This window comes from Drosophila guanche, unplaced genomic scaffold (genome assembly GCF_900245975.1).
Source record: "Drosophila guanche unplaced genomic scaffold, DGUA_6, whole genome shotgun sequence".
NCBI classification, from domain to species: domain Eukaryota; kingdom Metazoa; phylum Arthropoda; class Insecta; order Diptera; family Drosophilidae; genus Drosophila; species Drosophila guanche.
Window position 1 is genome coordinate 8,308,871 of NW_022995744.1, and position 27,588 is coordinate 8,336,458.

A 27,588-nucleotide genomic window follows, 5' to 3' on the forward strand; every position below is an offset into this window, starting at 1 on the left:
ATATCGATTGGTTAGCACCCCCCAAGCCCCTCCCTCCCTCCGTCATGTAACCACTTTGATCTGTCCCGTGGCAACTCCCACACTAAGCCATTCCCCATGTTGCCAGGTTTTCCTTTTGGTTATTTGCATGCCTTTGCACTCCTTCGATTAATATAAAATTTGATTAAACTTGGCCAACGTCTCCGTCTCCGTCTCCATCGTACTCATCCGCATCCTCATCCTCATCGTTGTCGTTGTCGTCTGATTGTGGGTTAAGTACACATGACCCCATGGCTGGCAAAAGACGCAAGGAGCAAGCGCTGCTGCTCAACGGGTGGGACTGGGTCCGGAGTGTATGCAAACACAGAACGCACAAGCCACTTGGCTGCCCTGCTGCTGTGTGCTCTGTGCTGTGTTCTGCCCCTCCTGCTGTGTTTCCTGGGGAGCAGAGGCAGTCAAATAAATAACTTGTAAAACATGCATATGAGCAAAAATGTTTGAAAATTGCCAAAAGCGTGAGCGGTGATGGTTTCCACGGGCGGGGGAGGAATGAAGTATCGTAGTAACCAGGCCAGCCAGAAGTAGGACCAAGCAGCACCGGGAAAGGGGAGACGAAACGAATAAACACATTGTAAATTGATTTCCTTGGGAACTCAAATAAAAAGTGGCATGAAAAGCGAGTGAGCGACAGTTGGCTCTTCTCCTGCTGCTGCTGCTGCTGCTCCTCCCTGGTGGGTGAATGGTGGTGTGTGGCCTGCCCCTGCCACCATTTCACATTTCTCCTGTCGATTGAAACGAATGAATGGGCAAACCAATTTTTATTGCCACGCGGGACACGTAGCCGGTAGTCTTGGCCTGGAATTCCCACATGGACCGAGGGCGAGGACGAATTCGAAGGCGAGGACGATGCTTGGGTGAGAGGTCTCCATCCTGTTGCAAAGGCAGGAAAATTGCTGCTGTGAGAAGAGCGGAAGGAAGTTGGGTAGAAGGGGAAGAAGGCCTGGCAGAGGCGAAAGGCAAACAACAGTCAGTCAGTCAGTCAGTCAGTTGGTCCTTCTGTCATTTAGTCAGTGAGTCATTCAGTCAGTTAGTGAACCGAGGAGTCCGAACCCGGCTTTTGATGAAATAACATTGCCAAGTAACAGTTTGCCATTCGCCATTTATTTCCCACTCATTCTCTCGCTCTCTCTTCTCTTTTTTCTCTCTGCCTGTCTGTCTGTCATTTTGTCAATTGTTCGTCCTGCCCTATCTCTATCTTTGGCTATGAGAGTCCTGGCTGGTGCCCTGTCCCTGTCTTTTTTTGTCCCTTCTTCTTCCTTCTGCCACTAAAAATGCAGGCGAGAAGAGAAGACAAATTGCTTTATCGACGACATACGTAACAAATGTTGCTGTCGGCACTGACAACAGCAACAGCAACAACAGCAACAACAACCAGTGCCACATACAGAGGCAACAACCCAGAACAACGAGAGAGAGAGAGAAGCGTCGATCCCTGGGCAGCCGCCATTATTGGTTTCAAATGGCTTCGTTGCAGGACTTACGGTTGAATCCTTCGCTGTTCTTCGGGGGCTCTGTGTCTGGCGTTGGCTGACTGCCTGCCTGCCTGCCTGCCTGCCGCCTGCTAATTATGACTTAATTATTTCAATTATTTTTTCTTGGATTTATTGAATTTTATCGAACCGAACCGAACCGAACCGAATGGAAACCCCGTACGTGGAGGTGTCTGACGTGACTCCTCGTGTTCCTCCGTGTTTTGCGTTTACCTTAATTAAAATCGAATTGTGTTACATCCTTCATCATTCTGCGTTTATTGTCGTCACTGATGTGTTATTTCTGTTGATGTTTTTCCTCTACAGATTTCGGACGATGATCGAATGAGCCTAACTACTGCCGTTTCGGATGAAGATGATGGGGAAAGTGTCATGGCGTCTCCATATAAAGCAAAGGCCACTGGCACCGCTGCATCCTCCTTCAATTGTACAGGAGCTGTACGAAAAGCTGGGTGAGTGTTAATTTAACTAATAAAGAAATCTTTTAAATATAATAAATTAACAACAGGCGGATGTGTTCTAAGTCGGGGAAAAGGAAAGATTTATTTCATGGGGTATCTTTATGATCAGCCAAGTGTGGCTCTACAATTAAATTGCTCCAGGATTTTTTATTTTATTCTGAGAGCCACAGAATATACACAAACTGAAACTCTTCATTAAAGAGGTGCAGGGCATCGCTGAACAATCTTTCAAGATATCAGAAATCTATCAACTAGAGCCCTGCCAAGTGTAGTCTTCCCTTCAGTTCTTATTCCTCCAGTTGATGTAATCTGTGGCAGCCACCAAAAGGAGGAGCAGGAGCTGGAGCAGCAGCAGGATAGCACGTCCAACAAGTCATCATAAATAACCCCCAGGATGGAGTCCTCCCTGGGTCTCTCTGTGTGTGCGTGTGTATGTGTCTCCCCTGGGGGTCACCAAGGAATATAATTTCGCAGTGATTAAGGTAGCCAGAGAGGGGCACAAAGATGAGTCTGAGGATTAACATTATTATGATAAAGTGTGCGAAGAGTTATGAGGGAGATTCCCTGCTGGAAGCTGTTGAAGTTTTGCCCCGCTCGCCCTTCTCCCCTCTAGGATTACAATTCCCCAAACGTTGGAGGGGGAAATAAAACTGAAGCTGAAGCTGAAGCTGTTACCCAACATAACCAATCTCTAACTCTGTCTCTCTCTCTCTTTATATGCAGCTTCCTATCGGTGAAGAAATGGTTACTACGCAAGAAGCATCAGATCGAATTGGCACGAAAGCGGGGCTGGAAGGGATATTGGGTGTGCCTGAAGGGCACCACCCTGCTCTTCTACCCATGCGACTCCCGTGAGGGGCGGAGCGTGGAGGCGGCGCCCAAGCATTTAATTATTGTGGATGGTGCAATTATGCAACCGATACCCGAGCATCCCAAGCGTGACTACATCTTCTGTCTGAGCACGGCATTCGGAGATGCCTATCTCTTCCAGGCGCCCTGTCAGGTGAGTCCTTCGAGTGGGGTGGATGTTGGGTGAATGGGTATTGGGGGGATGACGATGAGGATGAGAATGAGAATGAGAATGAGAATGTAACCGCCTGAGGCGCTCATTTTGAGCAGTCAATATCCATGGCGCACACAAGTCCTTCAAGGAAAACTATGAGGCAAGGCCAGGCAAGGCAACGACAAGGCAAGGCAACTGGCAACTGAAATTTGTTTGCACAAGGATGTGCAAGGATGGAAGGCCCGAGCCTGAGTTCAGCGCTCGCGGCGGCCTTTCCACACAGGCCTCAGACGCAGTCTCCTCATAATCGCCAGGCTAAAATGTATGCCACATAAAGCATCAGCAGAAGATGCATACAGATGCGCTGCCCCCCAGATACATGGATATACATGGCTCACAGATACAGCTGCAGATACAGGACGAGGACATGGGCATGGACGACGACGACGACGACGACGACGAGGACGAACGACGCTGACGCTGACGCAGGCGTTAACTGACGCAAGCCGCAAAAGGCTCACAAAATGGTCAGTGGAGGAGGGTGAGCGCAAAGGCGAGGTGGGGATGGGGTGTGAGATGTGATTGAGGTGTGGATGAGGCAACTCTCGGCGTTGACTGACTGCCAACTGGCAGATTGCCTTGAACAGGAGCTGCAACTGCGGCTCTTGCAGCTGCAGCCGCATCCTTGTGCCCTAAACTGTTACATGTCTCAAAGGCATACGCTCCATCCCACCCGTTCGCTCTCTCTCGCTCTCGCTCTCCCTCGCTCTGTCTCTTGCTCTGTCTCTGTGGCAGTTTGTCAGATTGCCAACTCTGCTCCGTTCTTTCCACCTCCCGCTCTCTCTGGGCCAACGTGATTTGTCATTAAATTTGCATAACTGATAGTCAGCCAACGACAGCAATGACGGAGGTGACACGATGGGTTGCCACGGGTGCCACTGCAGAAGTTCGACGTTTGGCGCTGGGGAGCAGCAAGCAAATTGCTTGCGGTGCATTTGGTCCTGCAATTTGTTACCATATTTCCTCTTTAACCAATCCCCGTTTCCCTTTCTTTTTCTCTTCCCTCCACTTTCCTGCAGGTGGAGCTCGAGAACTGGGTGAATAGCATACATAGCGCCTGTGCCGCCGCCTTTGCACGTCATCGCGGCAAAACGGGAACCCTACATCTCCTCCAGGAGGAGATCTTTCGTCTGGAGAAGGCCATTGAATCGGTAAGTAAATACCCAGGCACACATTCTATACACTACACAGCATGCATATATTTATGTGCCACACGTCAGTGGATTCCCAAAAACCCGAAATACATTACATTCAACACACACACACAAACACACTGCCTGCGATTCCACGCTGAGCTCAAGCAGTTGTGGCTGGATGCTGGATGCTGCAGCGTGCGAAAGTATGCGTTGTGGTTGCTGCCACAGGAGCAGCACCTGCTGGAGAATGTGTGGCACGAATGGTGCCAGGATGAGGCATGCCACGAGTACAAGTTTGGATTGCGGTGGCATTTTGTTGTAGTTGAAAAGAAATGCTCGTGGATTGGATTGGATTCGTGATGGGTGGATTGGTGGCTGGTGGAGGGGCATGGCTTGTGGCTTTGTTGATGCTTGAGAGTTAAGTCAATTTTGCCAAGTGGCTGAAATGGCGAATGAATAGTACATGGCCATGTCAAGAGCGATGTGCAGGCGGCAGGATTGCAGCAGAAGCTGCGTTTCAGTAATGTAAAGCAGCCAAGCAAGTCTCTACATATTTACATACATTTCATCATAGACGCGTGTGGCATTGAGGATAATCGTCTTGTTAATGCCATCAGTCGTTAGTCGACAGTGAAAAGAGACGACAAGTTGTGAATGGAGTCACTTATTGAATGGGGAATTACATCAAATCTGTTGCATTTGCTGCTTTGAAACGTACTGTAATCTATTTGCATTTCAGTGGAATTTTCCAAGTGAACACCATAAGAGTACGTGTACGAGTGTGTGGTTGGTTATTTATTGATTGACAAAGGCACAAAGCGACAGAGAGAGAGAGAGAGAGAGAGAGAGCGAAAACCAAAGAATGCCTTTTGTTAACTAACGGAGTCCTGCCCCTTACAACAAAGAAACGCACTGTCTTGTGTAGTGGAAAAAGTAAGGAATTTTTCATTTGAATTGCATATTGAAAATGCATTCAATAGGAAGAAATATTTATTGATTGATAACTTGATAACGGTTAGAAAGTGAACAGGGGCTGTTGCAACGAAACGCACTGCATTTTAGTTGAATAATCAAATTAAAACCGTGTACATTTTGGGAGTTTTCAATTGAATTAAGGCTGGTTTGAGCCGAGGTCAGTCAATCATTGGAGTCTGTTAGAGTTAATAAGTTTGAAAAGTCATTCAACTTTTGAGCAGCGTTCAGTAATACCTTTTTGAATACTACTATTTTTATTATGGTAATTATTTTTATTCGAAGCAAGTTCAAATTTCACCAATAATTCCATTAAAAATCAATGCCAATAAGTCTGAGTTCCCTGCATACCTATCTTGCCCACTCATTGGTTAAAGACTTTCGAGTGGAACTAAACAAATTGCTGCAGATGGTTAGATATCTTCGTTAGAGACAACAACAATTTCTCAATATCGCTGAAGTCAACACACAGAAAGAGACTGGAGAATAAGATATTGATAGAGAGAGTGAGATGGAACACAACAATCGCATTTTCCACATTTTCCGTCAACATTCCCAACCAATTTCTCAGTCTGAAGGCGATTCCTCCCGAGATTTGTGCCATTGTTAGGTAAGGAGTGCGGTGGGGCAGGGCAGGGCACGGGGAGTGGGGTGTGGGGTGTGTGCTACCACTTGCAACTATTTATGTATTTGCTTTCAAATCAATTCCCCATCAATTTCGCGGCAAACAGCGTAAAATTTCCTGCACTGCAATTTATTTTCTCTTCCCCGACGACGACAGGGAAACTTATCTTTGTCGATTGGGCAGGATGGTAGAAGGGCAGGAGGAGTCGGGCGGAGTCGGGCGGGCGGCGGGAACCCTACAGAAGACGGCGAACAAATCAAAGTGAGGGAAACGCAAAACAACGATGAAAGAGGAAGAGCGGAGGGGGCTCACAGAAAAAAAGAAGAATACGAGATTGCAAAAGCAAACAGAATTGAACTCGAACTGAAGCTACAAGAAATTGCACTTGCCCCACGATAAATGCTCTCTGGCTGAAGCCTCTGGTGGGTTCTGTGGAGGGTGGCAGGGAGAGGAAATTGGTTGGTGGATGGAGAATGGCGGATGGATATAGTCCAGAAACCCTCTGTGGGCGCAAGTGGGAATGGCGCAAAAGAAACCCAACAACGAAAGCACTGCCAACGCTTGTTTTGAAGAAAGTAAACTTTATTTGTATATTTATTTTTCATCATGTCATTTTCAGTTGTTGTTTCGCTGTGGCTCAGGCTCAGGCTCAGGCTCACTCTTCATTCTCCGCGTTCGTCTTATTCCACTGTTGTTGGCTCTCTCTCTTCCACCACTTCATTCTCCCGCTGCTGCTGCTCTTGCTGTTGTTGCTAGTTAGTTAGCAGGGACTCCAAAAGACAATTATGTTCTCCGTCCCTGTCCTTCACTGAAACTTGATTCATTCATCTCTGTCGCTGCCATCGCTCTGCTCTCCTCTCCCGCTGGTGGTGCTACAGCTGCTGCTATCAGCATCGCTGTCTTCATTACTATCGCGGCTGCTGTTTCAGATGAGGCTGAATAAGGTGGGGGCAGTAGATTACTTACGAGTGTAGGACGCATTTTGCCTACCTTACGATTAATGCACCTTTCTTTAGCTTGTCTACTTCGCTTTGGAGTTTGCTTCTTTCGCATCCAAGAAGGTGTCTCAAAATATGCGGAACATTTTCTGCTATCTCCGATCTTCCACTACTTCCTACTGAGTCAAGATGATTTGTCTATTATGTTTATATTGCAAACTGGAGAGTGTCGGAATGCCTTACCTTATCTTAATAAATCTTGCTCCTATTTCTGTTTATAGTTTTTTCTGTTGCCCAGCACTTTTTCTGCTTTTTTATCATCTCCATCTTCCCTTTTTCTCTCTCCCTCTCTGTGCCCGCTGACTTCTTGCAGCCCTTTTTTAATTTAGTTTTTCTTTTCTCATTTTCTCTCAAAGTTGAAGTTTGAGCGAGTCCTCTCCACCTCTCCGTCATTCGTCTTCCACTATCTGTCCCTTTGGATAAACCATAATTACTTCCTTGAACTGCTGCATTTTCTATTTTTTGTTTTTTGTTTTTGAGCCGTCTGCTCCCACAGAAATGTCGGTAAAAAAAGAAGAAACAAAGAACGAAAGAAAAAAAGAAAGTATGCCAAAACCAGAGCGGAAAAAACCATTGAGCGGAAGTCCGAGATTGCCATAGGAGGGTGCCCCTGTCCCGCCCCGTTCTCCCTCTATTGCCTCCTTCTGAAGGAGTGGAAGGCCTCAGTTTGCCGAAAAAAAACTTGTTGGATGAATATTAATTAAATGAGAGGCTTAAGGAGTGGTCCCATAAAATGCAGTTTTGCATTTTGCTTTCCGCATTTGTTGTTAATTAATTTTCTAGAAAAATACGCAAGTTAAAAAAACAAATACTAGATGGAAGGGACGGGACGACTGCTGGAGGGAGGATGAAGTGCTCTGAATGAAATTAAAAGAAAAGAAGATAAAAGGATGAGGAGGCTGAGAAGCGGCAGAGAAAAGGTGTCACAGCAACGAGCTTCGGTGTTGTTTGGTTGCGCCTTTTATGACGCCATGTGTGGGTGGATGTGTGCCCTGTCCCACACCTCCTCTTTCTATGTGTTTGTGTGTGAAAAGAGCAACAGTGCTGTCTCTCCTCTGTCCGGGTTCTCTGCTTCCTTTTTTTCTCCACTCCTCTTGTTGTCTTGCCTTCTCCTTTTGTGTATGATATGCTCCGCCCACATGCTTGACTGCCGCCTTCCTAGGTCCCACCACCCCTGTTACTGTAGTTGTTGGTGTTTTTTTTTATAGCTGTCACCTTTCGGAAATAATCATATATGTGTCATGAGGGGCAGGGGCAGGGGTGTGTGTGTGTGTGTGAGTATGCCACGTGGGGGCGGGCAGGGAATGTGGCTGGGTGCTAGGGTGAAGGTTTTGGCAGCACTTCGCTTCGTTTGCTTTAGCTTTTCTCTAGCTTGTCGCCCTTCCACTCTCTCTCAACTCATCTCTAGCTTTTTTTCTAGCTATCTATTTTTCTTTTCGCATAAAGCACTAACACACACACACACGCATGCATTAATATATGTATGTATGTGTATCTGCACACAAACACACACAGATACACAGAAACATTTACACAATGCAGAGCGGTAAAAAAAATATAGTAGTAGCTGGCCGAGCGCGTTTGGTTTTTCGTACGCTCTGGTTTTTACGCTCTAATTACGACTCCTACGACAGGCACGTCCCTCCACTGACACCCTCGCTATCCTTCACCCCACCACCTGGTGTGCAATTGCCATGGCGGCGCTGTCTAAACAAGGCTCACTTGCTGCCTGCCCACCGTCCCCCATCCATGCCGCCTTCTGCTGCTTTCAATTTGCAATGGCGGCTGTCATTTCAGCTCAATAGCAGCACTCCCCGCATCCTACCTACCGTCCTACCGTCACGCCTACCGCCTACCGCCTACCAATTCCAACTAACTCTGCTGTAGACCGTGCTATCTCCAATCCCCTGTTGCGCTCTCCCTTTGAACTCGTGTTTTTTTCTATACTCTCATGGAGGGTATTATGAGTTCGATGAGGTGTTTGCCATGCAGGAAAGTAAGCCAAGAAAGTATTAAATTCAAGTTTATAATCGAAAAGGCCCAAGAAACACTAAATATCTGATTGAAACTATAGGTATGGAACCAGGATACAATTTGTATAAGATAAATATATCTCACAAGTGGTAGAGTATCTCAATCTTCGTTATCTGTGCAAATCAGCATTTTCTACTTGTTTTAAATTGCTGTTTGCTTTAACATTCGACGTTATTATTATAACGTTTTTTCCTTTTGCCAAGTGTTTTCTCTTTATTTTTAAATAACTCTATGCGGTTTTTTTGTGTGCGGCAAGAACGATTTTTTGTTGTGGCAGAGCCATCGATTTTACATAATTGCACTAATTAAATGATGCATCGTTCGTGAATTGAAAGCTTAATGCAATTTTGTGGGGAATGTGTGGGATGTGCCGGCAAGGGGAAGTACAAATATTTTAATTGCGCTTTATGAAAGCATTCGACTAAATGAAAATTGTTTTTCTTGACTGCTGAGCTGGAAAGCAGCAGTTGGCAGTGATTTAAGATTAAAATTCCCTTTAAACTTTTCTGTTTGCCTACTCTTAAGGCCAAAATGCACTCACGCAGAGCACACACATACACACACACACACACACGCACACACACACACGCGCATACACACAAGTAAAAGCACTCTCTTACGTACATCTTTCAACATCCTTACGGCACCCTTACAGCGAAAGCCCTAAAGTGTGCAATTAATTTTATAATAATTAAACTGAAATTCAACCACAACTACCAGGGTCGGGTCTTTCCCCTCTCAATCTCAATTCTCAATCCTCACTCCTTTCAATCCCACTCAATTTCCAACGAAGACCGAGCATAAATTCTCTCATGTTTCTCTCTCACTCTTTTTCCTATTACATAACAACCCATAAACCATAAACCGAAAATGTGTGCAAACCCCGAAATTATAATGAAATGCATATTTAGTTAATTTAAACTTGAGCCAAAAACTTTACTTAATTAGACCCCAACTTAAAGCCGCACAAAATGTAGCCAGCAAGAAAGTTCCGTCTGCGGGGGTGGATGAAAATGCCATTGTTTTCATCCCCTTCTACCCCATTCCATGTCTAGTATTGTGTTAAATTTTCTCTTTCGTTTCAAATATTTTTTAATGAAACCATAAAGTTTATAATTACCATCAAATTTACTTGTTCTCGAACACCCACGTCCTTTCTTTTTGGGCCAGGAGTTTTCCTTGGGAAATGGCAACAAAAAAAAAAGGACTCAACTTTGACCTGACACACACACACGGAGTATAGGTAGATGGTAAGGGGTGGGCGTGGCATTTCATAAACTAATGCCAAAATGGTAACAATTTATGGCAAGAAATATGAGAAATGAGTTTGAACTCCAAAGTCCGGCACACAAAGGGAGGGGATCAGGGGATATGTGTAACCCCCCCACATATGCATGTGTGTGTGTGTGTGTTTGTGATGACCTATGGCCCAGCACCTACGTAACCCCCCGCTCGCCGTTATTGTAGAGAGGGTAGAGCTTTGTTTTTGGCCAAACGTGCGAATATTTTTGCCACTTTTGGTCCTAAAGTTGCACAGGAAATGGGTCTGGCATATGGTTGCAAGCACTGTCCTGACTCTGGTCAGGACATGGAACCAGGAACCAGGAACCGGGGACCCAGCCTTAATGCCCTGTGTGCCCCCACTTCACCTCCCCTCTATCTATGCCTCTTGCAGCATGCATTTGCTTTGGTTTTTGATTTGTTTTTGTTGGGTTAGGAGGAGGCAGAGGCAGAGGCAGTGGAGGTTCTTCTGTTGCTGCCTCATGCCTGCTGCATGCAGATGCAAAAATATGCTTTATGTAGGCGCCGACAAAAGGGAGGCGTGGTCGGTCCGTGTGTGGTCATGGGCGGAAAATTCAATTCAATTGTCAACAGCCGACCGGTCCGTACGTCTGTCCGTTCCGTTCTGCCTGCCTGCCTATGGTTCATCCCCTCCGTTCTGGTTGTGGCCACAGACATAGGCGCCAGTTTAGGGGTCTGGGGTTTTTGGGGTTTCTTTTTTCCTTTCGAGCCCCTCGTTCGGTGCCACTCTGCAGCACACTCGCACACGTTATATAATGTGGCATCATTTTGTGGTCAGCATTTATGCAGGCCCATCTACATGCGAAAATGCTCCCGACAATTTAGTGGGAGGCCTTTTGTAGACATGGCCTAAAGCTCGCCCCAAACCCCTGCCAGTCTACCCTTCTTCTGTTGCTGATGCTCATCTGTGGTTAAGAGGGGTAACGGGAGGCTCTGACCCGCTCTCTCTCTCTCTCTTCCTCTCTCTCTCTCTCTCTCTCTCTGTGTGTGTGACTTTTGAACTGCAATGGAGAGCAGCCATTTAATGCACAAGCCATGTCAAAAGTCATTTCAGCCAAGGCGACTCCATTGAATAACTCAATACCCTTTGGGGGCTGGCCACCCGTTCACCCCCTGCCCCCTGGCCCGCCCCTCCTGGCTTACTCCTTGTGTTAATTGATTGTTATTGTGTCTCTGGGGCAGTGATGCTACAGGAAGGAGAGCAGAGAGAGGATGCTGTGTCGATGGCAAGGACACTGAAGCCATTAGCAGCGGCAAACAAAATAAACTGATATCAGGAGTCCTTTCCTGCCTGCCAGCGCATGATTATTATTTCAGTCATTGTTTCCACGTTGTGTGTGATGTGTTGTGCTCTTGTTCCATGTTGTATTTGTTGGCGGTGGCCTGCCACATTTGAGGCATCTTTGGCCTGTCATGCACGAAGCGAATGACAACGACAACTAAAACAATGGTAAAATGTATTTTTTAATTGTACTCCAGAGAGTAAACACACGCACACGTACATAGAAACTCGAGAAAGCAAAGAGCCATGAACTCTCCAAACTCTTAACTATGAACCGAACCGAACCGAATATAATGGAAATCCACTGTAGTACAGTGTACACTGCACAGCATAGCACAGCACAGCACAGCACAGCGGAAACGGAAATGGCAGACCAACAACAGCCATAGCAACAAATGGCAATGGCAGCTGGAGCTCTGAAGCTGAAGCTCTACTTCGAGCTTCTGTTTCTGTTTTTGCCTCTGCAGAAAGAGAGAAATTGTCGCATGGGGAGTCGTCGTCGTCGTCAGTGGGGGCAGAGGCAGAGGCAGAGGCATCCTCAAGTGGCGCTTAATGAAAGCGCAACAGACAACAGCAGGACCGCAGGAACACGACCACACGACAACAGGGGGGAGACGGACAGGACACACTCACACAAGTAGAAACGGCCAGAAACAGAATCAGTGCGGGGAAAGGAAGAGGACAGGACAACTAAATAGGCGAACCGCAAAAACCCATCGTCAAGAAGAGGCAGAAACAGGAGTGGGAGTAGATTGCAGGGGGCAATCCAACTATGGGGAGCAATAATAAAATTCACGGGAATTGAGATGACAGCAGAGGAGCGGAGTGGAGTGGAGTGGAATGGAGTGCAGTGGAGACCTCAAGCCGGGGACGGAACCAGAACCAAAGCCAAAGCCAGAACCACTCTTGGAACTGGGTGACTAGGGACTGGGGAAATGTGTAATGAAAATGATTCTACGACTGCGACTGGTGCTGTCACTTAGCGTGTGACATGTGTCAAAACAAGCAGCAACCGCAGCAGAAGCAGCAGCAGCAGCAGCAGCAGCAGCAGCGAGAGACCGTGACCAGGCCGAAGACAGAAGTGCAGCCAACCAAAATACTGAGGGAATGGTGGTTTTTGCAACCCTAAACAATCGTTGCCCCCCGCGAAGAAAGACCTCAAACTTCTGCTCATAGAAGGCGAAGTTAAAGGAGACGGAAACGCAACTTTGGCGGAAACCAATTTAAGAGAGAAGGACTAAAGCAGAAGCACAAAGTCCACTCCGAAATGTAGAAGGAACACCAACTCGAAAGTCAATTGAAAACGTTTAAGCCTTGCCTGCATGTGCAGCAAACATTTCGCTTCCAAAAAGGAAAGACTTTGCCACAGGTTATGGATCACTGAGCAGGAGTTATTGTGCGTGATTTACATTCCCAATTGCATGGCAATTACAAGTCCATTAACATTGCCATTAACCCTTGAAGTGGAGCTACCCCAAAATGTGATGCCAGAGGACGCCCGGCTCGAGGGACACCGAATGACCGAGGCGATTAATGGTCAAGCAGGACAGAGAGGGCGAGAGCTATTTATGGGACACAGAGACACCAGAAAGACCAGAAACAGAGAGACACAGGGAGTCCCCCCGCATATTACTTTGACAAGGACAAACTGTTGCCTGCCTGGTTGCTGCCTTGCAGCTTTTCAGACACTGCCACACTGTTTAGTGTTGTAAATAATCACAAAACTGTGCTGGAAGGATATACTCTCTCTCTCTCTGCCTCTCTCTCTCTCGCTCTGTCTCTCGCCACTCGCATTACTTCCTGTAGTCGTATTACCCTTCTCCATTACAAGCACCGTACTCATCACTGGATCTGCCTGTGCCGCTGCCTTCCTTTCCTTCCTTCCGGTTTGTGTTTGTCAAATAAGCAGCTTTCCTCAAGTGCCAAATGCCATTGACAGCAAGCAGCAGGCCAAGAACGACTCCCCAACGGCATAGTCGTTCTCCAGCTACGCTTCACCTCCTTTCCTCCGTCTCCACTTCAGGGTTGTGTATAATGGGATTATTGTTTATTAATTACCCAACTCTGAGCGGCTACAACCAGCAGATAGATGCAGGGTGTTCCTAAACTAGAAATGGTGGCCATTGAATTAAGACGAGAGGCAGGAGTATCGATTGTGGACTTATAGTACTTTACTCTACTGTACTCTTTGCTCTGTGTAACCCCTCACGTACGTGTGGTGCTCTCTGGTATCGCTTGGCATTGTAATATCAAGTAAATACGTGCAAATAAAATGCACAAAACTTTTGATTTATTTCCACGTAAAACAAACATTGAACAGGCTCAACGTACACACACAGGAGCTCAAATAGAAAGAGATGGCCAGAGAGAGATTGGCAAAAAGAGAAAGGCAGAGAGCACCCCTCTCTCTACAGGCAGACAGTAAGTTGCAGCACAGGGATCCCAGGTCCCTGTTTATGTGTACACATTCATTAAAATGTCGAACATCGAAAGTGCCTATTCAGGTTGTTGCCACGCCCACGGCACAAGGCACAGAGCACACGGCAGAGGCACACAGTGCAATGGTAACTGCAACTGCAACATTCAACTGCATCTGCAAATAATTGTCAGCTTACTGGCTCACATTCAATGTGGCATTGTTGATGCTGCCACCCAGAGAGAGGGACAGCGAGAGAGAGCACAAAAAAAGAGGTGCAGAACGGCAGAGAGAGACAGCCTGAAACCCAAAATGAAACAATCACGTGCCCCATGAAATCTATGCACGTGAAAGTGGGATTCAAACAGTGCGACGGGGATTTGTAATGGTGGAAATCCACCTATAGAGCATCTCCCCCTCTCCAGCAGGGGCAAGAGGTGTCAGAGAGTGAGAGAGAGAGACCCAGAGAGTGCTGTTGCTGTTGCTGTTGCTGTTGCTGCGGAAGTCAAACGGTATTTGTAATGAAAACAGGGCCATGTATATGCATCTCCCTCTGTGTGGATCTATGGCTCCTAACCCTTCTTCATTTTTATGTTTTTTTTTGTGTTGGTGCATTGCAAACGCACTTCAGTCCTCGTGCTCATAGAGAACGGGGTGCGGTGGCAGGAGCAGGGCATCCTAGAGATATTTGAATTGCGCCAACAGCAGCAGCAGCAGCAGCAAAAGAGGAAAATGGGGAAAATTTTAGCTGCACATGACGCGTGATTTATGTATTTTCGTCAAATGGCAGCCGCCGCAGCAGCAGTAGGCAGAAGGCAGAAGGCAGCAGGCAGCAGTGGAACAAAGCTGCCATGAAATGCTAATGATGCCCCATGCCTCAAATGCCTTTCATAACCCAGCACGAGTGCCGCACTGCAACACCACACACATGCACACAGAGGCACAGACAAACACACACACACACACACACACACACGTTATAAATACATATGCATTTCTGCTTGGTCTAACACTTTTTTTGGTTCCCCCTCTTGTTTCCTCTTTGCAGGATCACAAGCTGAAGCACATGGCCGAGTTGCAGCAATCAGTAGTCACCGATCAGGAGACACGTCATCAGATTCAGGGCCAGATACTGCAGTGGGAGGAGAATCTCGAGCGACTGCACTGCGAACAGTTCCGATTGCGCTGCTACATGGCCTCGCTGCAGAGCGGAGAGTTGCCCAATCCAAAGGTGAGTTATGGCACATGACAGCAGGAAACCAGGCCAATGGGCCACCAAGCAATTAATGGTTTTGGCCTCCGTTTATGGCCACAGCTTAGCCAAAAAAAAACGAGCGGCAGAGAAGGGGCAGGAAAAGAGATGCCGCGTTTGGCTGCGGTTGAGTTATTCCTCCAAAAATACCTTTGAAGAAGCTGCAACGCCCTTAATCAATGCCTAATGCCGGTGAACAAAACACCAGGCCTAAGCTGCAGACCCCGCACCGCCCCGCCCCGAAATTAGCTGCAAACCATCGCGCAAACATCAAAACCAGGATTCACAGCCGCATTGAGGGGCTTAAGACCCGCACAATACAGCCAACTGCCGAAAATCCCCAGAACAATAATACCGCCAGACTCCACTCCACTCAACACAGAGCAGCAAACCCGTTTACAATTTTCTTCTGAACCCTTTACGTGCTCGAGTTGCCTATAATTACCTCTACCTATTCGCACAATGCCTGCGCTCTCCACTGTCTGTCTGTCTGCTGTCCTTTCCCCCCACTACCACTCCCACTGGCAAACCAAAGGCAAATCAAACCCCGAACATGCACAATTAATCTCCCTAACAAAGTTTAAGCGTCTTAAATAAGCTTAAAGGGAAGTTTCCCCCCAAACTAAGGGTAAAGCCTAGAGAGAGAGGGAGGGATGATTGAAGAGGAACTGACTGACTGACTGAGAAGCGTTGAAAAGAGCAGCCATATAGCCAGTTGGAATAGGGGTACTGCTACCCTCTGCATGGAATAGAAGTGCAGTGAAAAATCAACATTATTTATTATTAATAACCACAAAATGCAAACAACTTCAGAGCAGCGAGCACCAGCACCTGTGAAGAGAGCAACACAACTTCACATCAGCTTCCGCTCAAAGGATTATTTGCATAGTAGTAGGGTCCACGCTCCCTTTTTTCAAATGCTTTTCTGGGCAAGGATAATGGGCCAGGAAATACGATTAGTTGTGTGGTCTCTTGTAAAGGGCTCAACCTTTTAACTTTAATTTGAAGCACTTGTTTCTCTCTCTCTCTCTCTATATAATTATTTTAAAATTAAATATTCTTGTATTTTTTTCGTACCACAGTCGCTGCTCACTCACGTGTCTAGACCAACAAAGAACACGCTGAACAAACTGGGTGTGTTTACGGTCTCCTCGTTCCACGCCTTCATCTGTGCCCGTTCCCCGTCGCTGCTCAATAATCTGCTGGCTGGACGTGGTGCCACCAAGCGGCGACCACCAATGCTGTCGCGATCGAATAGCGGCTCCAGTCGTCGCTCCATGCAGGTGAGTCCTTGTTAACGTTTCCATGTACATAATCGTACGTATGTAATGTGCGTGTCCACTTGTCTCTGCTCATCTGTGTGTGTTTATGGGGGCATTAATGTGGGCCTCAATATATATGTTGCATGGTCGGTCTGCCATCAAGCGGTGACGGCACTGGGGGCGTATGCGTAATAAAATTATTTCAATTTTAAACGCATTTATGGCGCTACCCACGACTGTGTTGTATCTGTATCTGTGTGGGTTTGTGTGTTTATAGCTCTCTCACGCCAGCTCGTCAGCTCGTGCATTTGTCTTTGTGTATCTGTGTGTCTGAGTAATTGAATTTTTATTTAAGGCAACGGAAATGGCATTAAAAGCTAAATTGAGCGCTAATGCTTCGAATGGCGGATGGGGAATGGCCACCAGAAATGCATGAGTGTGTGTGTGCTTGTGTGTCATCTGCCACAGAGAGTGGACTTGGACGGACAGAGCTCCATCGTCCATTAGAACTTGTTGTTTTTGTATATTTTTTGGCTTTTATAATTTGCATTTAATGGCCATCAAAAATTACAGAAGAAAGAAAAAGAAATGGAATTTATGGAAAAGAGAGAAAACTTGGCCAAAGAAAAATATTTGCATATTTTTAAGTAAATAATTTCATCTAGCACTCTACAGCCAGCCACCCTAATGACCTCATCATCAAATTTAAATCAAGAAAAAAACTCTACTTCAAATGCTGCGATTAAATTTCCCAACAAATAACTCAACGCAAAGCAAAGAACAGATTTTTCATCGTTGGGTTACTTCCTTGATGGACTTCAATTAGTAGAACTAATTTGGGCATATAACGTACATTTATGTATATTGTGTGTTCATAATGAAATTCATTTCATAAATTCAATTTATTTCGATTATTGGCAAAATAATCTTGTGCACAACTCGGATTTCATGGGAGATGGCTCCATGGCTCCGACTGACTGACTGACTGACTGACTGCCACCCACACACACTTCATTTCCAATTAAATTTGCCAACGCTGCACAATTGCCTTCCTCCCCGGCCAAAAAAAAAAAGTATGAAAAATACTACTTGCATGGCATCCCATACATACCACATACATATAACCATACAGATATATTCATGTAAAAACAAATGAAATGAAATAACATAAATGAGAGGAGCGACAGAGCGAGCTACACACACACACGATGCGATGCTGGCTGTTGCCATTCGCTTACCATTCGTTTCTGGCTGCAAATTTCGTTGTAAATGCGCTGAAAATTCAATGAATTTGAAAAATGTGCATTTGATTTGGTTCATTCCACCCCCTCCACGCTCTACCCTTCTATCTATCTGGTTTTGCCCGTGACTGCATTTCATTTTTGCCATTTTACGGAACATGTCAACTGCAATGCAGCACAAAGTGCAGCGCAGCCTGCAGTGCAATTCAAAAATTGAAAATAAAATTAAAGCATCCCCAAAGCAAATTATCATCGGCAGTTATACTGCGGACTGGTACGAGTGCGTCCAGAACCCAATAAACATTTAAAAAAATGTATAAAAAACACTATTATAAAACACTGCAACTAAAATTGAATCAAGTGACTAGCCATGGAATTCATGGCTGCAAGTGCACTCCATCCCGCATTCCCGGCAGTAAATCAAAACTTAATCAGACAACAAAAAAATGGTCGAGTGTCAGAGGTGGAATCAAAAATAGAAAGGGTGACAATAGGAAAATAGGACTTCGTCCATTAGAATACAAACAATAATTTAATGACAGTATAGATCATATATTTCTATATAATTATTCCATTTCTTACAAGAAACTTAAAACCAATAACATTTTCAGCTTCTTCTTGATCCATTGGCTTAAGGTTTGGGGGGATTTTGCATATCGATAAAAGTCTTTCATTTTCATGCAACAGCATCTGCAGTTGCTGCCAGCATTCCACATACGGAGCTGCCTTTTACTTTACATTCAATGAATATAAAGTTGATGTATTTTTGGTGCTGGCATAATGATCCCCGTAATCGATATGCAAAGTTGCTATGCAATGGCTTGTCCTTTTTCACGGTATGGCTGCCAGTGCCTCACGATAGTCCCTTATTTGTCCCGGAGCTATGGATGTGTATGTGGCAACTGCCAAACTAATTCGATTGTCTCCTGCGCGTGGTGTGTGTGTGCGTGTGCGAGTGTATTACCTGGTCCAAAAACCAGCTGCAACTCCAGACCGGTGCGGAGCGGAATGGAGGAGCAGAGCAAGCATTGCCAATGGCGGCAGCCAATACAAATGCAATTTCCAGCAGCCGACAACTGGCAGCTGGGCCACCTGATTCGTTTACAGATGCAGTCGAAGCCTCAGTGACAGAATGGGGACAGGAGATGGAGATGGGAGCAGGAGCTGCCAGCCCCATCATAGAGTTAACATTGGACGAGGTTGGGGATGTCGAGGACGATGACTATGACGTTGTGGAAACTGTTAAGCATTTTAACTGAGTTTTCTTCGAAATTGTATGAGTGCAGGGCAGGGCCAGACCGTGGTCCGCGGCTCCAGCTCCAGCTACAGCTACTGCTACAGCTTCTGCTTCGACTGATGTAATGCTGCTGCTGCTGGCGACATTTTTCATTACGTTTGAGGGGTGGCATGCAACATCGTCAGCGAACGACGAACGTCAGCGTCAACTGCGGGTGAAAATGTGTGTTTGCTATTTTTCAATTTTCACTTCCGTGTGGATATACATACATATATTTGTATCTGTGTGTTGTGTGTGTGTGTATATCCCCTTACAAAATGTCTGTGCCTGACTGCTTAATGACATTGTACGTGGGTCCTCCACGGCTACGTCTACGTCTACATTCTGCATCTGTATCTGTAGCCGTATTTCTGTATTTGTATTTGTATCTGCGGCTGTGCCCGTGTCCGTGTGTGTTCACTCCTGTTTATCCAATCGAATTTTCTGCCTTTTTCCAGATGAATTCACGTGACGAACCGGAAAAAACTTTCAAAGTTGCAATGCCCGACAATGCTTACTCGACAGTTTATCTACGTGATGCGATGTCTGTTGAGGAATTCCTCGCCAGCGCGTGCGCCCGTCGCAACCTCAATCCCATGGAGCACTTTGTGCGCGTCAAGAAGCGACGTGACATGGAGGATCACAATTACTTTGTGCCGCATCGCAACGATCTGATTGAAAATTATGTAAGTACACATACAATCAAAGCCAGAATGCCAGGAATCCCAGAAATGCCACTAATGCCACTAATGCCAGACAGGTAGACAGAGTCGCTGTCGAATTTGGAATTTTCCTTCTCCACATTATCCTTCCTCCTATCCATAGCGAACACATTGCCAGCATTCCGTGTGTGTACCCTATGGGGGGTCCTTTGCTGTCTGTGGGGTGCCAGCAGCGGCACAAACTTCAAGTTCAATTCAACTTATTGAATTACGATGGGAAATTGCATTGTGTAGGGGAAAGGGAATGTAATGGCAATGTGTGCAGCATTTAATCCAAGATTGATGTTCAATTTAAAGCAACTGCACTAAAGCTAAGTGCCAAAGAGATGCCATAAATTCATACAATATGTAGATTATAGCGAGTGGACAGATTATGTTTTTCTAGTGCAATTTCGATAAACTATGCCTTATTTTTTTCTCTCAAATGTGCAGCAAATTTAAGCAAACATTTCTCATAATAAACAGCTTAAAAATCTTCACATTGCAATTCAAACATTGCTGTCAAATTTTAATAAGAAAGCAATGCTTGAAGTTCTGTTCAAGGGGCATCTATAGTCATTAAACACCCATTAAGTACTTCAGCTGAAAAATAAGTGTGACTGCACTTTGTCCTTGCAATAAAAGACCAAATATTTTCAGTGTGTACGCCCCCAGCCTGTACTCTACGATGCTGAAAGCATAATGCCATAAATTATAAACTTTCCCGTTGGAATTTTCCCCTATACTTGGCACCCGATTAGTCGTCCGCTAGGTGAGACTTTAGCCAGCTGCCAAGTCAGCCGTTGGCTGTGGAAACTTTTCACTCTCTCTCTCTCTCCCTGTTTCTCTCCATTGAAGTTGCATCTCCATCAGAACTTCGACCTCAACAACAAGCCAGTAAATACCATTGGTCCATGGCAACTGGCGATGGGCGATTGGAAATTGGCAAATGGCAAAAATGTGCAACTGGCAAAAATGAAAAAGTTTCTTTCTCCCTCGATGCGTTGGTGGCAGTTCAATAAATTTTTGACAACAACTTGAACCGAACTCGCAGCAACTCCACTCCATCAATGGAGTGTCCCTCTCCTTCTTCCCATCCTTCATGCAGCATCCAACATCCTGCGTCCTGATTGCTTGCATAACTCGGCTAATTTGGTACTCAACTTTGGTCTCTCGTTCTCATTTTCCATCTGCCATCTCTTTTTCAGCTACATAATCATGAGTTCGTCGAGGTCTGCATGAAAATTTTGTACCAGGTGGAGCTGCAGCGCACTACCCTCGAACAGATGTGGGGCTTCTCCGTGGAGGCGGAATTGATTGAGAATGCGGAGCGGCAGGACGAGCTCTGCTGCTATGTGAGTCGCGTGGAGGACAAGAGTGTGGCCATGCACAATGGTGAGTACGAAATAGTTTCAAAAATATGCCCTGAAACGACGAAAAACCCAAACGAGGAGTAACGATATGAATCAAATAGAAACAAGACAAAGGAAAGACATAACGAGACGAAACGAAACAAGATGGGAATTTAGTTTATGGATGCGATCTGTCCGCATTCAGTTGATGAAATCGTGCATTTAATTTATGCCATTGAGGTGACGCAACGGGCGAAGGAAATGAAATTCATTCTTTGACTTGCTCTATGACAACTCTCCACTCTATCCCGCTCCCTAACTCATTTTCTCTCTGGAGACTCCACTCACCTGGTCGCCCAAAGCGAAACAATGTGGCCCAATGTTGCCAAGAAAATTATAAAGTGCCCTGCTACTCCCACTGCTGTCCGCCTGCTCGTCTGCCTGCTCTTTTCTGTAGTTGTATGCTTCTTTTATATTTAAATGCTTTTCACTTTTATGTCAAAAAAAAGGAAAGAAACAACGAGAGAAAGAAAGAAAGCCAGAGAAGAGGAGGAGTAGAAACTTGAGCAAACTCACTTTGGTCTACAACAGTGCCCGAGTCGAGTCGAGTGGAGTTTGAGCCAGGCTGTAGGAGGACACCTGAATACCTGGATACCTGGAAGATGGTGATAAAGGGGGGAGTAGTACGGATTGTATAGAGCCTGCCTGGCAGTTCCTCGGGGCGTGCAATGCGAAAAGTCAACTGTCAGCGCTTGTTTGCCAGGCGGCAAAAGTGGGAGGGAGAGCAGGAAAAAGAAAGGACACGCTGACGATGATGGTGATGAGCAGCGCACTCGAAATGTTTGCCAGGTGTGGGCAGGGATACTAGTACTTTGGCTGCAGCCAGCACCAAAGCCGAAAGCCATTGCGGCGACGGCGGGTCCTTAAAGGGTTTTACACAGAGACAGAGCGAGAGAGAGAGAGAGAGAGCGGAGCAGCGAGCGACATCTTAGCCGGCTCCTGTTCCTGCTTCAGGTGCAGCTGCAGCTTCAGGTTCCTTCTCCTGCTGTTGTTTTTCTATCACTTAAAATCAACTTAAGTTGGCATTTGCATTCGCCGGCACGGGGCGAAGGACGGACGACGAGGACATGGAGTCAAGTGGATGTAGTCGAAATGCCACTAGAACAGCGCCTTAAATTATGGAACTGACATCCTTCCTACCTCTGCCGCCCATCTCTGTGGGACAGGTAGGAAAACTGCAATGCTGCACTTGGCGAAGTGATGAAGCGAAAGAACATTTCTCGCTCCTCCTTGCAGCATTAGCGGCAATGGCAGCAACAGCAACAGCAGCAGCAGAAAACTCATTAAGCACGTTGAGTGCAAGTGCGAGAGTGGCGCTCATTTGGTTGGTTTTGAAGGCGACAACGAATCAAAAATCCATGAAACAATGCACGCGAAATTCGCTGGAAGAAACAGGGGGCAAAAAACACAACAAACGCGGGAGGGGCAAAAAAAACACAAATATTTATGAAAGGGAAATACCGTCAGTCGGTGCAGACTTCTGCTAATGAGTTTTCCGATTGAGGAAATGTTGCATTAGCTGTGGGTGTGAAAAGGGAGCGACGGGGGCATTACCTAAAACAATTGCATAATTAAATGGCATGGAATTCCACCCTAGAAGAATTCCTCCCCAAGTGGAAACTTTGCATTCGGAATACCTTTTGAAGGTTTCAACTCAGATTTCAAAGCATCAAATGTAGATCTATGTGTCACTTGCATGATTGGTTACCAATATGTAATGAAGAACATGCTTTAAGTGAAGCTTTAAGCCAGCTCCAACTCTCTCCATCTGTCTCTGGGTGTTTGCCTCTCTCTTTCCCTACCCGCAGTCATTGTAGTGGCGTGTGTATGCATAAATTAAGGACTCTGGACTCGCATTTACATTTGCAAAACGCAGAACGCAATAGGAAACTTTCTCGACTCTCTCCCTCTCTTCCGCCCCCGGAGATAGAAATGATTAAGGAGAAGGGAGAGAGCGAAGAAGGGGTGAGCCGAGAGCGGTGGCTGAGTACAATTGAATTTAATGGCTATTAGCATGTCGAAAGACGCAGCTCTTAAGCAGCAACCGCAGAACAAAGCCCGAAGCTTGGACCAACCAGACAACATTTACGAGGAGTAAATTGCACAAAAGTTGCTGGCCCCCCGAAGCTAGGGCAAAACAAAAACAAATCCTGACCGCAGCATTCAAATGCAAATGTGGTACAGAAGCGGAAAATTCTGGCCACTTTTCCCCAGCTAATTGTGGAATGGTAACGAACTGAAGACAGACACAGAAAGGCGTTGGCTTTGATGAGAATGCGAATTACGAACTTCAAACAGAAGCAGCAAGCAGTATTAAAGCCCTTCAAGACTTGGCTTCCAACTGCAACTGGCTTTGAGTCTTTGGGTCTTGGGGTTCTTGGGGCAGTATGTGCACAAAAGTTAAGCCGTTCGAGTGGCGCAACTTTGGCGTTGCAACAAGCGTGGCAAGGCATTTGGCAAACACGGAATAACAATTTGCTCAAGCTTCTTTGGAGTCAGTCTTGTAGCCAGCGAACCGCAAAAAGGGAGCGTACGTGTTGACAATCCATGCATATGCCACAGCATGCCACAAGGGAAACAGAAGGGAATGGAAGGGAACGCAGCGCAAAGGATAAGGCACCGCAATATAAATATTATTTGTCTATTGCCAGAGCCAGAAATAATCCCCCAGCCGTACCCAATGCCAATCCCCGAGATGCAAGTAAAAGTACAAGAGAAAAATATAAAATAAATATGTGGATATATATTCATTCTATATGGTAAATCGCATGTGTCATGCGATGGCAGCATTAAGATGTAAAAATCCGTTTAAATTGTAACAAATGCAGAAGTAGAAAGACTTCGCAAGGGAGAAGATATGTGTATGTAGATGGTAGATGGTAGTAGATGTCGTAGGTGAGCCAGCCAGAGGTAACGCATAAAATACTGCCACGGGACATGCCACACCACGCCACACACACACACATACGATATATATCTGTCTATCGAACTTTGCCTTAAGAAAATGTTGTCGCTGGTACTGGGTGCTGCACCAACAATGATAAGCGACACAAGCAATGTTGCAACTGCAACTTGAATGCATGTCGTCAACAGGAAGAAGACAGCACTCTGCTAATGCTGATGGGGCAGGTGGGGCAGGTGGGCCAGGCGCAGGAGGAAAGTGAGACAGGTCGAAGCCAGGCGGAGAATAAGCAACATCCATGGGTAAAATAAATGTTGTAGAAAACTCACACATGTGAGACACGAGTCCTGCAGACAAAGTAGAAAATGCTAACGAACGCAGAGCACAAGTAAGAGAGAGAGTCAAGAGTGTGTGTGTGTGGGAGAGAAAGAGACAGATGACGAAGGGATAACGTGGCGTATGAACAATGCAACAAAACCACAATGCTCTTGTTGTTATTGTTTTATAGAAAGAAGTAGAAGCGGCAGCAGCTGAAGACATTCCGCTTATCGTTTGTTATATAAAAGATGTCAGTGGTCCGCATGCAGCAGCAGCAGCTGCAACAGCCACACAATTGTCAGACATTGATTCCCGTTGCCTCCCGAAGACCCACCTTCATTGCAGTAGCATTAGGGGCTATCCCCCTTGCTATCATACAGCTCCCCCGCAGGTTTTCTATTGTCTAAGCGTATCCTCACCACACAGAACATAGAACAGAACACAGAGACAAAAACTAACAATACTTGGAACTGAATCGCTGCTTGCTCGAATGCAACATCTACTCGTACACGTACACTTGTAGCTGTAGCTACATATGTACATATATCTATGTGTAGCATCCACTAATGCTGTCTATCCAATTGCAGGCATTATCAAAGGAGACGAAATAATGGTCATCAATGGGGCAATTGTGTCCGATCTAGATATGATGTACTTGGAGAGCGTCCTGCAGGAGGAACAATCGCTCAGCATGATGATGCGGTAAGTTATGTCAGAGTCCTTGTTTATGCTCTGTTTAACATCTGTTTCGTTGGCTGCTTCGTTCGACCTGAATGGAGACACGAGGATATCCATGAAATACAATATATTGTAGGTTGCAGGGTCATCTGCGGGAGGGAAGGCATTCGACTTCCATTGTTTCAATTTCAGTTATATGGATTAATTAACTATTTTAGTCGCTTGTCCTCTGGCCTCCTGCTCTGGCTGTCAATTAGCGCTCGGCATTCGCCTGATGATCGGACAGCGGCTGGCCTGTCTGATGGGTGTGGGCCGTGACGGAGTGTAATGCTATATCCCGGCCATTGTTCCCCATTGTGTTTTTGTATGCACTCTGCTGTGGCCTTTTTGATGGCCAATCAAGCTGGGATGTTCTCTGGGGAGAACGGGAACTGGAACGAACGCCTCTGCTGATTTCATTTCAATTATATTTATGCAAAATATAAAAAGAGTACGACCCATGCGGATTACCCCTGTACTAATAACCAAAATTAAAAATTTAAAAGTATCCCATAGACTCGGTACTGATGCTGATGTTAATTAAAACACATCCCTTTCATGCAATCAGGTTGCCATCTATGTGTGTCCGTGTGCATGTCTCTTTTCCACTGATCATAGAGGACCACTCAAACCGCTCTGCCACAGACCACATCAAGTTTTTCGGGAGAGGAAAAGCCATCCCTGGGGGGAAAAGCCACCCAAAATGTCAACAATCGACAAGCTTTGCCAATTTTTGATGATGTTACAGCCAAAGAAGTTCCCATTTCTCCCTCCTCTACCCCGTCCCGAGACAACACAAAAAATTGAAACTAAACCAAAAGCAAAAATTGTTTCGCAACAATTGAACAAAAAAAAAAACCCAGAGTTCAGAAAAAAAAACGGAGAGAAAATGGTTGAGGAAGAGTAAAAGAGTAAAGAGTAGAAAAAGAGGAGGAGCAACGATGTTTAAACCCAAAAAATGTTCCATGTACATTCTCGAACCATTTTTGGTTTTATAGTTTTTCAGCAAAGTCAACAACAAGTTCAAGCCGCAGCTGGAAAGCTGTGGAAACGAGGAAAATGGGGTTGAGGCAAACCCAAACACGTTGCCAGGCCACGTTCGTTCTCTCTGGTTCGTGGGGCACTTTGTTCCGTTTCGTTGACCAGCACGGGTCTCCCCGTTCATCGTTCATCGTTCCCACAACGTCCTGCCTCACCTCCATATACTACAGCTCTCTTGCCAGTCATCACCTTTTGGCCCCAGCCGAACGGCATTTTGATAGCCTAATTAGCTTCTCTTTATGGAAAACGAAAACAGAAAGCTTTTGTGCTAAGCGTTTGTGGAACCAAATGCTGCTCCCCCAGCTCCTCCGCCTCCCAGTCTCCAGCTTCGGCTCCACCTTCTCTCCCATTTTCCATTCAAATTATGCACGTTGCGAGCATTTTCCGCATCTTTTGCTAATTTCGCGCACTGACACAGAAAAAGGTCACGTCGGCGACCAATCCCCAAGCCCACCAATCCCGTAAAACAAAAAGCCTCGCGACGGAGTCCGAATTCAGGTGTTTCTATACGTTTCGGTTGTTTGATTTCGAGGGTTTTACAAACGAAAATTATGCAAATACACAAATCAAAATCAAAATAAAAGTCCCTTCCTTAATGTTCTTTCTTCTGTTCTCCCCTGCCCTTCCCTTTAGGTCTTCCCGCACAGAGCCACCAGATCTCGTGGGGATCATGCGTGTGACGGACGATATGATTGATTCGCTGGTGTGTCCACCGCCGCCGACAGATCCGCCCGTGATGAGCGAGGAGATGATAACTGGACTGATTGTTCCGGCGCCCGGTTGGAGTAAGTACAGAAACAGGGAAAAAGAGAGAGCATTAAGCCTACACATACATATGTATATTTTGGCAATTTTAAAACATTTAAACGGAAACCAAAACGTTGGGGGACAAATTAAGTATAAACAATAACAACCGCAACGCAACATTCATCAGCTTGTAGCATTGGCTACAACAAAAGCATACTAATCACGGCTATGGTTACGGTTCCGTGTCCGTGTCTGGGGTCGCGGTGTGCCATGAGCCTTGACGTAAGGTGCATGCTTCACCTCTCTCTCGCGCTCTCTCATTTTGCCTCTTTCACTGGTAATATGTGTGTGTGTGTGTGTGTGTGTTTGTGCAACGGAAACGAAAAAGCGCATTTCCGGGCGCGCATGCGAATTTGTAAAGTTCATTAAAGTAATTTATATTTTTTTGCGTTTAATGCTGCCCCTAGACAACAGGCAAACGAGAGAGAGAGAGAGAGAGAGAATGGGAGGGAGCGATGGAGAGGGAATGAGTGCAAGTGTGTGAAAGAGAGGGCTGGGCTCATAAGAGTGAGAGAGATGTAGAGGCAGTAGTACCAACAACAATTACATCAATAAGTAAACCGGTTGCGAGACAGAGACAGAGAAAGTGAAGGGGTTGCAGGGTTTGTTGTAGGATGTGGGTGGCATGTCGTTTCGCAACAACAAAACTACATAATTACAGGATTACAAACTGCAGCCACACACACACACACACACACACCCACTGCACTCGAAAAGCCGAAGTGGCTAAGGACACAAAACAATTAAAAACTCAACAAACGCAGCAGCGGTAGCGGTAGCAAAACTACAACAGAAATTCTACAAGAATAATAGAATAGAAATGGCTGATACCCTAGCTGAT

The 27,588-nt window shown here is 45.9% G+C and overlaps 1 protein-coding gene across 17 annotated transcripts in view; it reads left to right on the forward strand.

The window, feature by feature from the left end:
- Positions 1-27,588, forward strand: part of LOC117579616 — an 84,898-nt gene that overhangs the window by 36,208 nt on the left and 21,102 nt on the right. For all 17 annotated transcript variants that reach the window (XM_034265567.1, XM_034265569.1, XM_034265565.1 and 14 more), the window contains 9 exons: positions 1,836-1,981; positions 2,714-2,993; positions 4,073-4,204; positions 14,867-15,049; positions 16,153-16,353; positions 19,308-19,535; positions 20,759-20,945; positions 24,770-24,884; positions 26,574-26,725. In XM_034265567.1, coding sequence (XP_034121458.1) covers positions 1,836-1,981; positions 2,714-2,993; positions 4,073-4,204; positions 14,867-15,049; positions 16,153-16,353; positions 19,308-19,535; positions 20,759-20,945; positions 24,770-24,884; positions 26,574-26,725 — 1,624 coding nt within the window. The remainder of the gene's footprint in view (positions 1-1,835; positions 1,982-2,713; positions 2,994-4,072; positions 4,205-14,866; positions 15,050-16,152; positions 16,354-19,307; positions 19,536-20,758; positions 20,946-24,769; positions 24,885-26,573; positions 26,726-27,588) is intronic.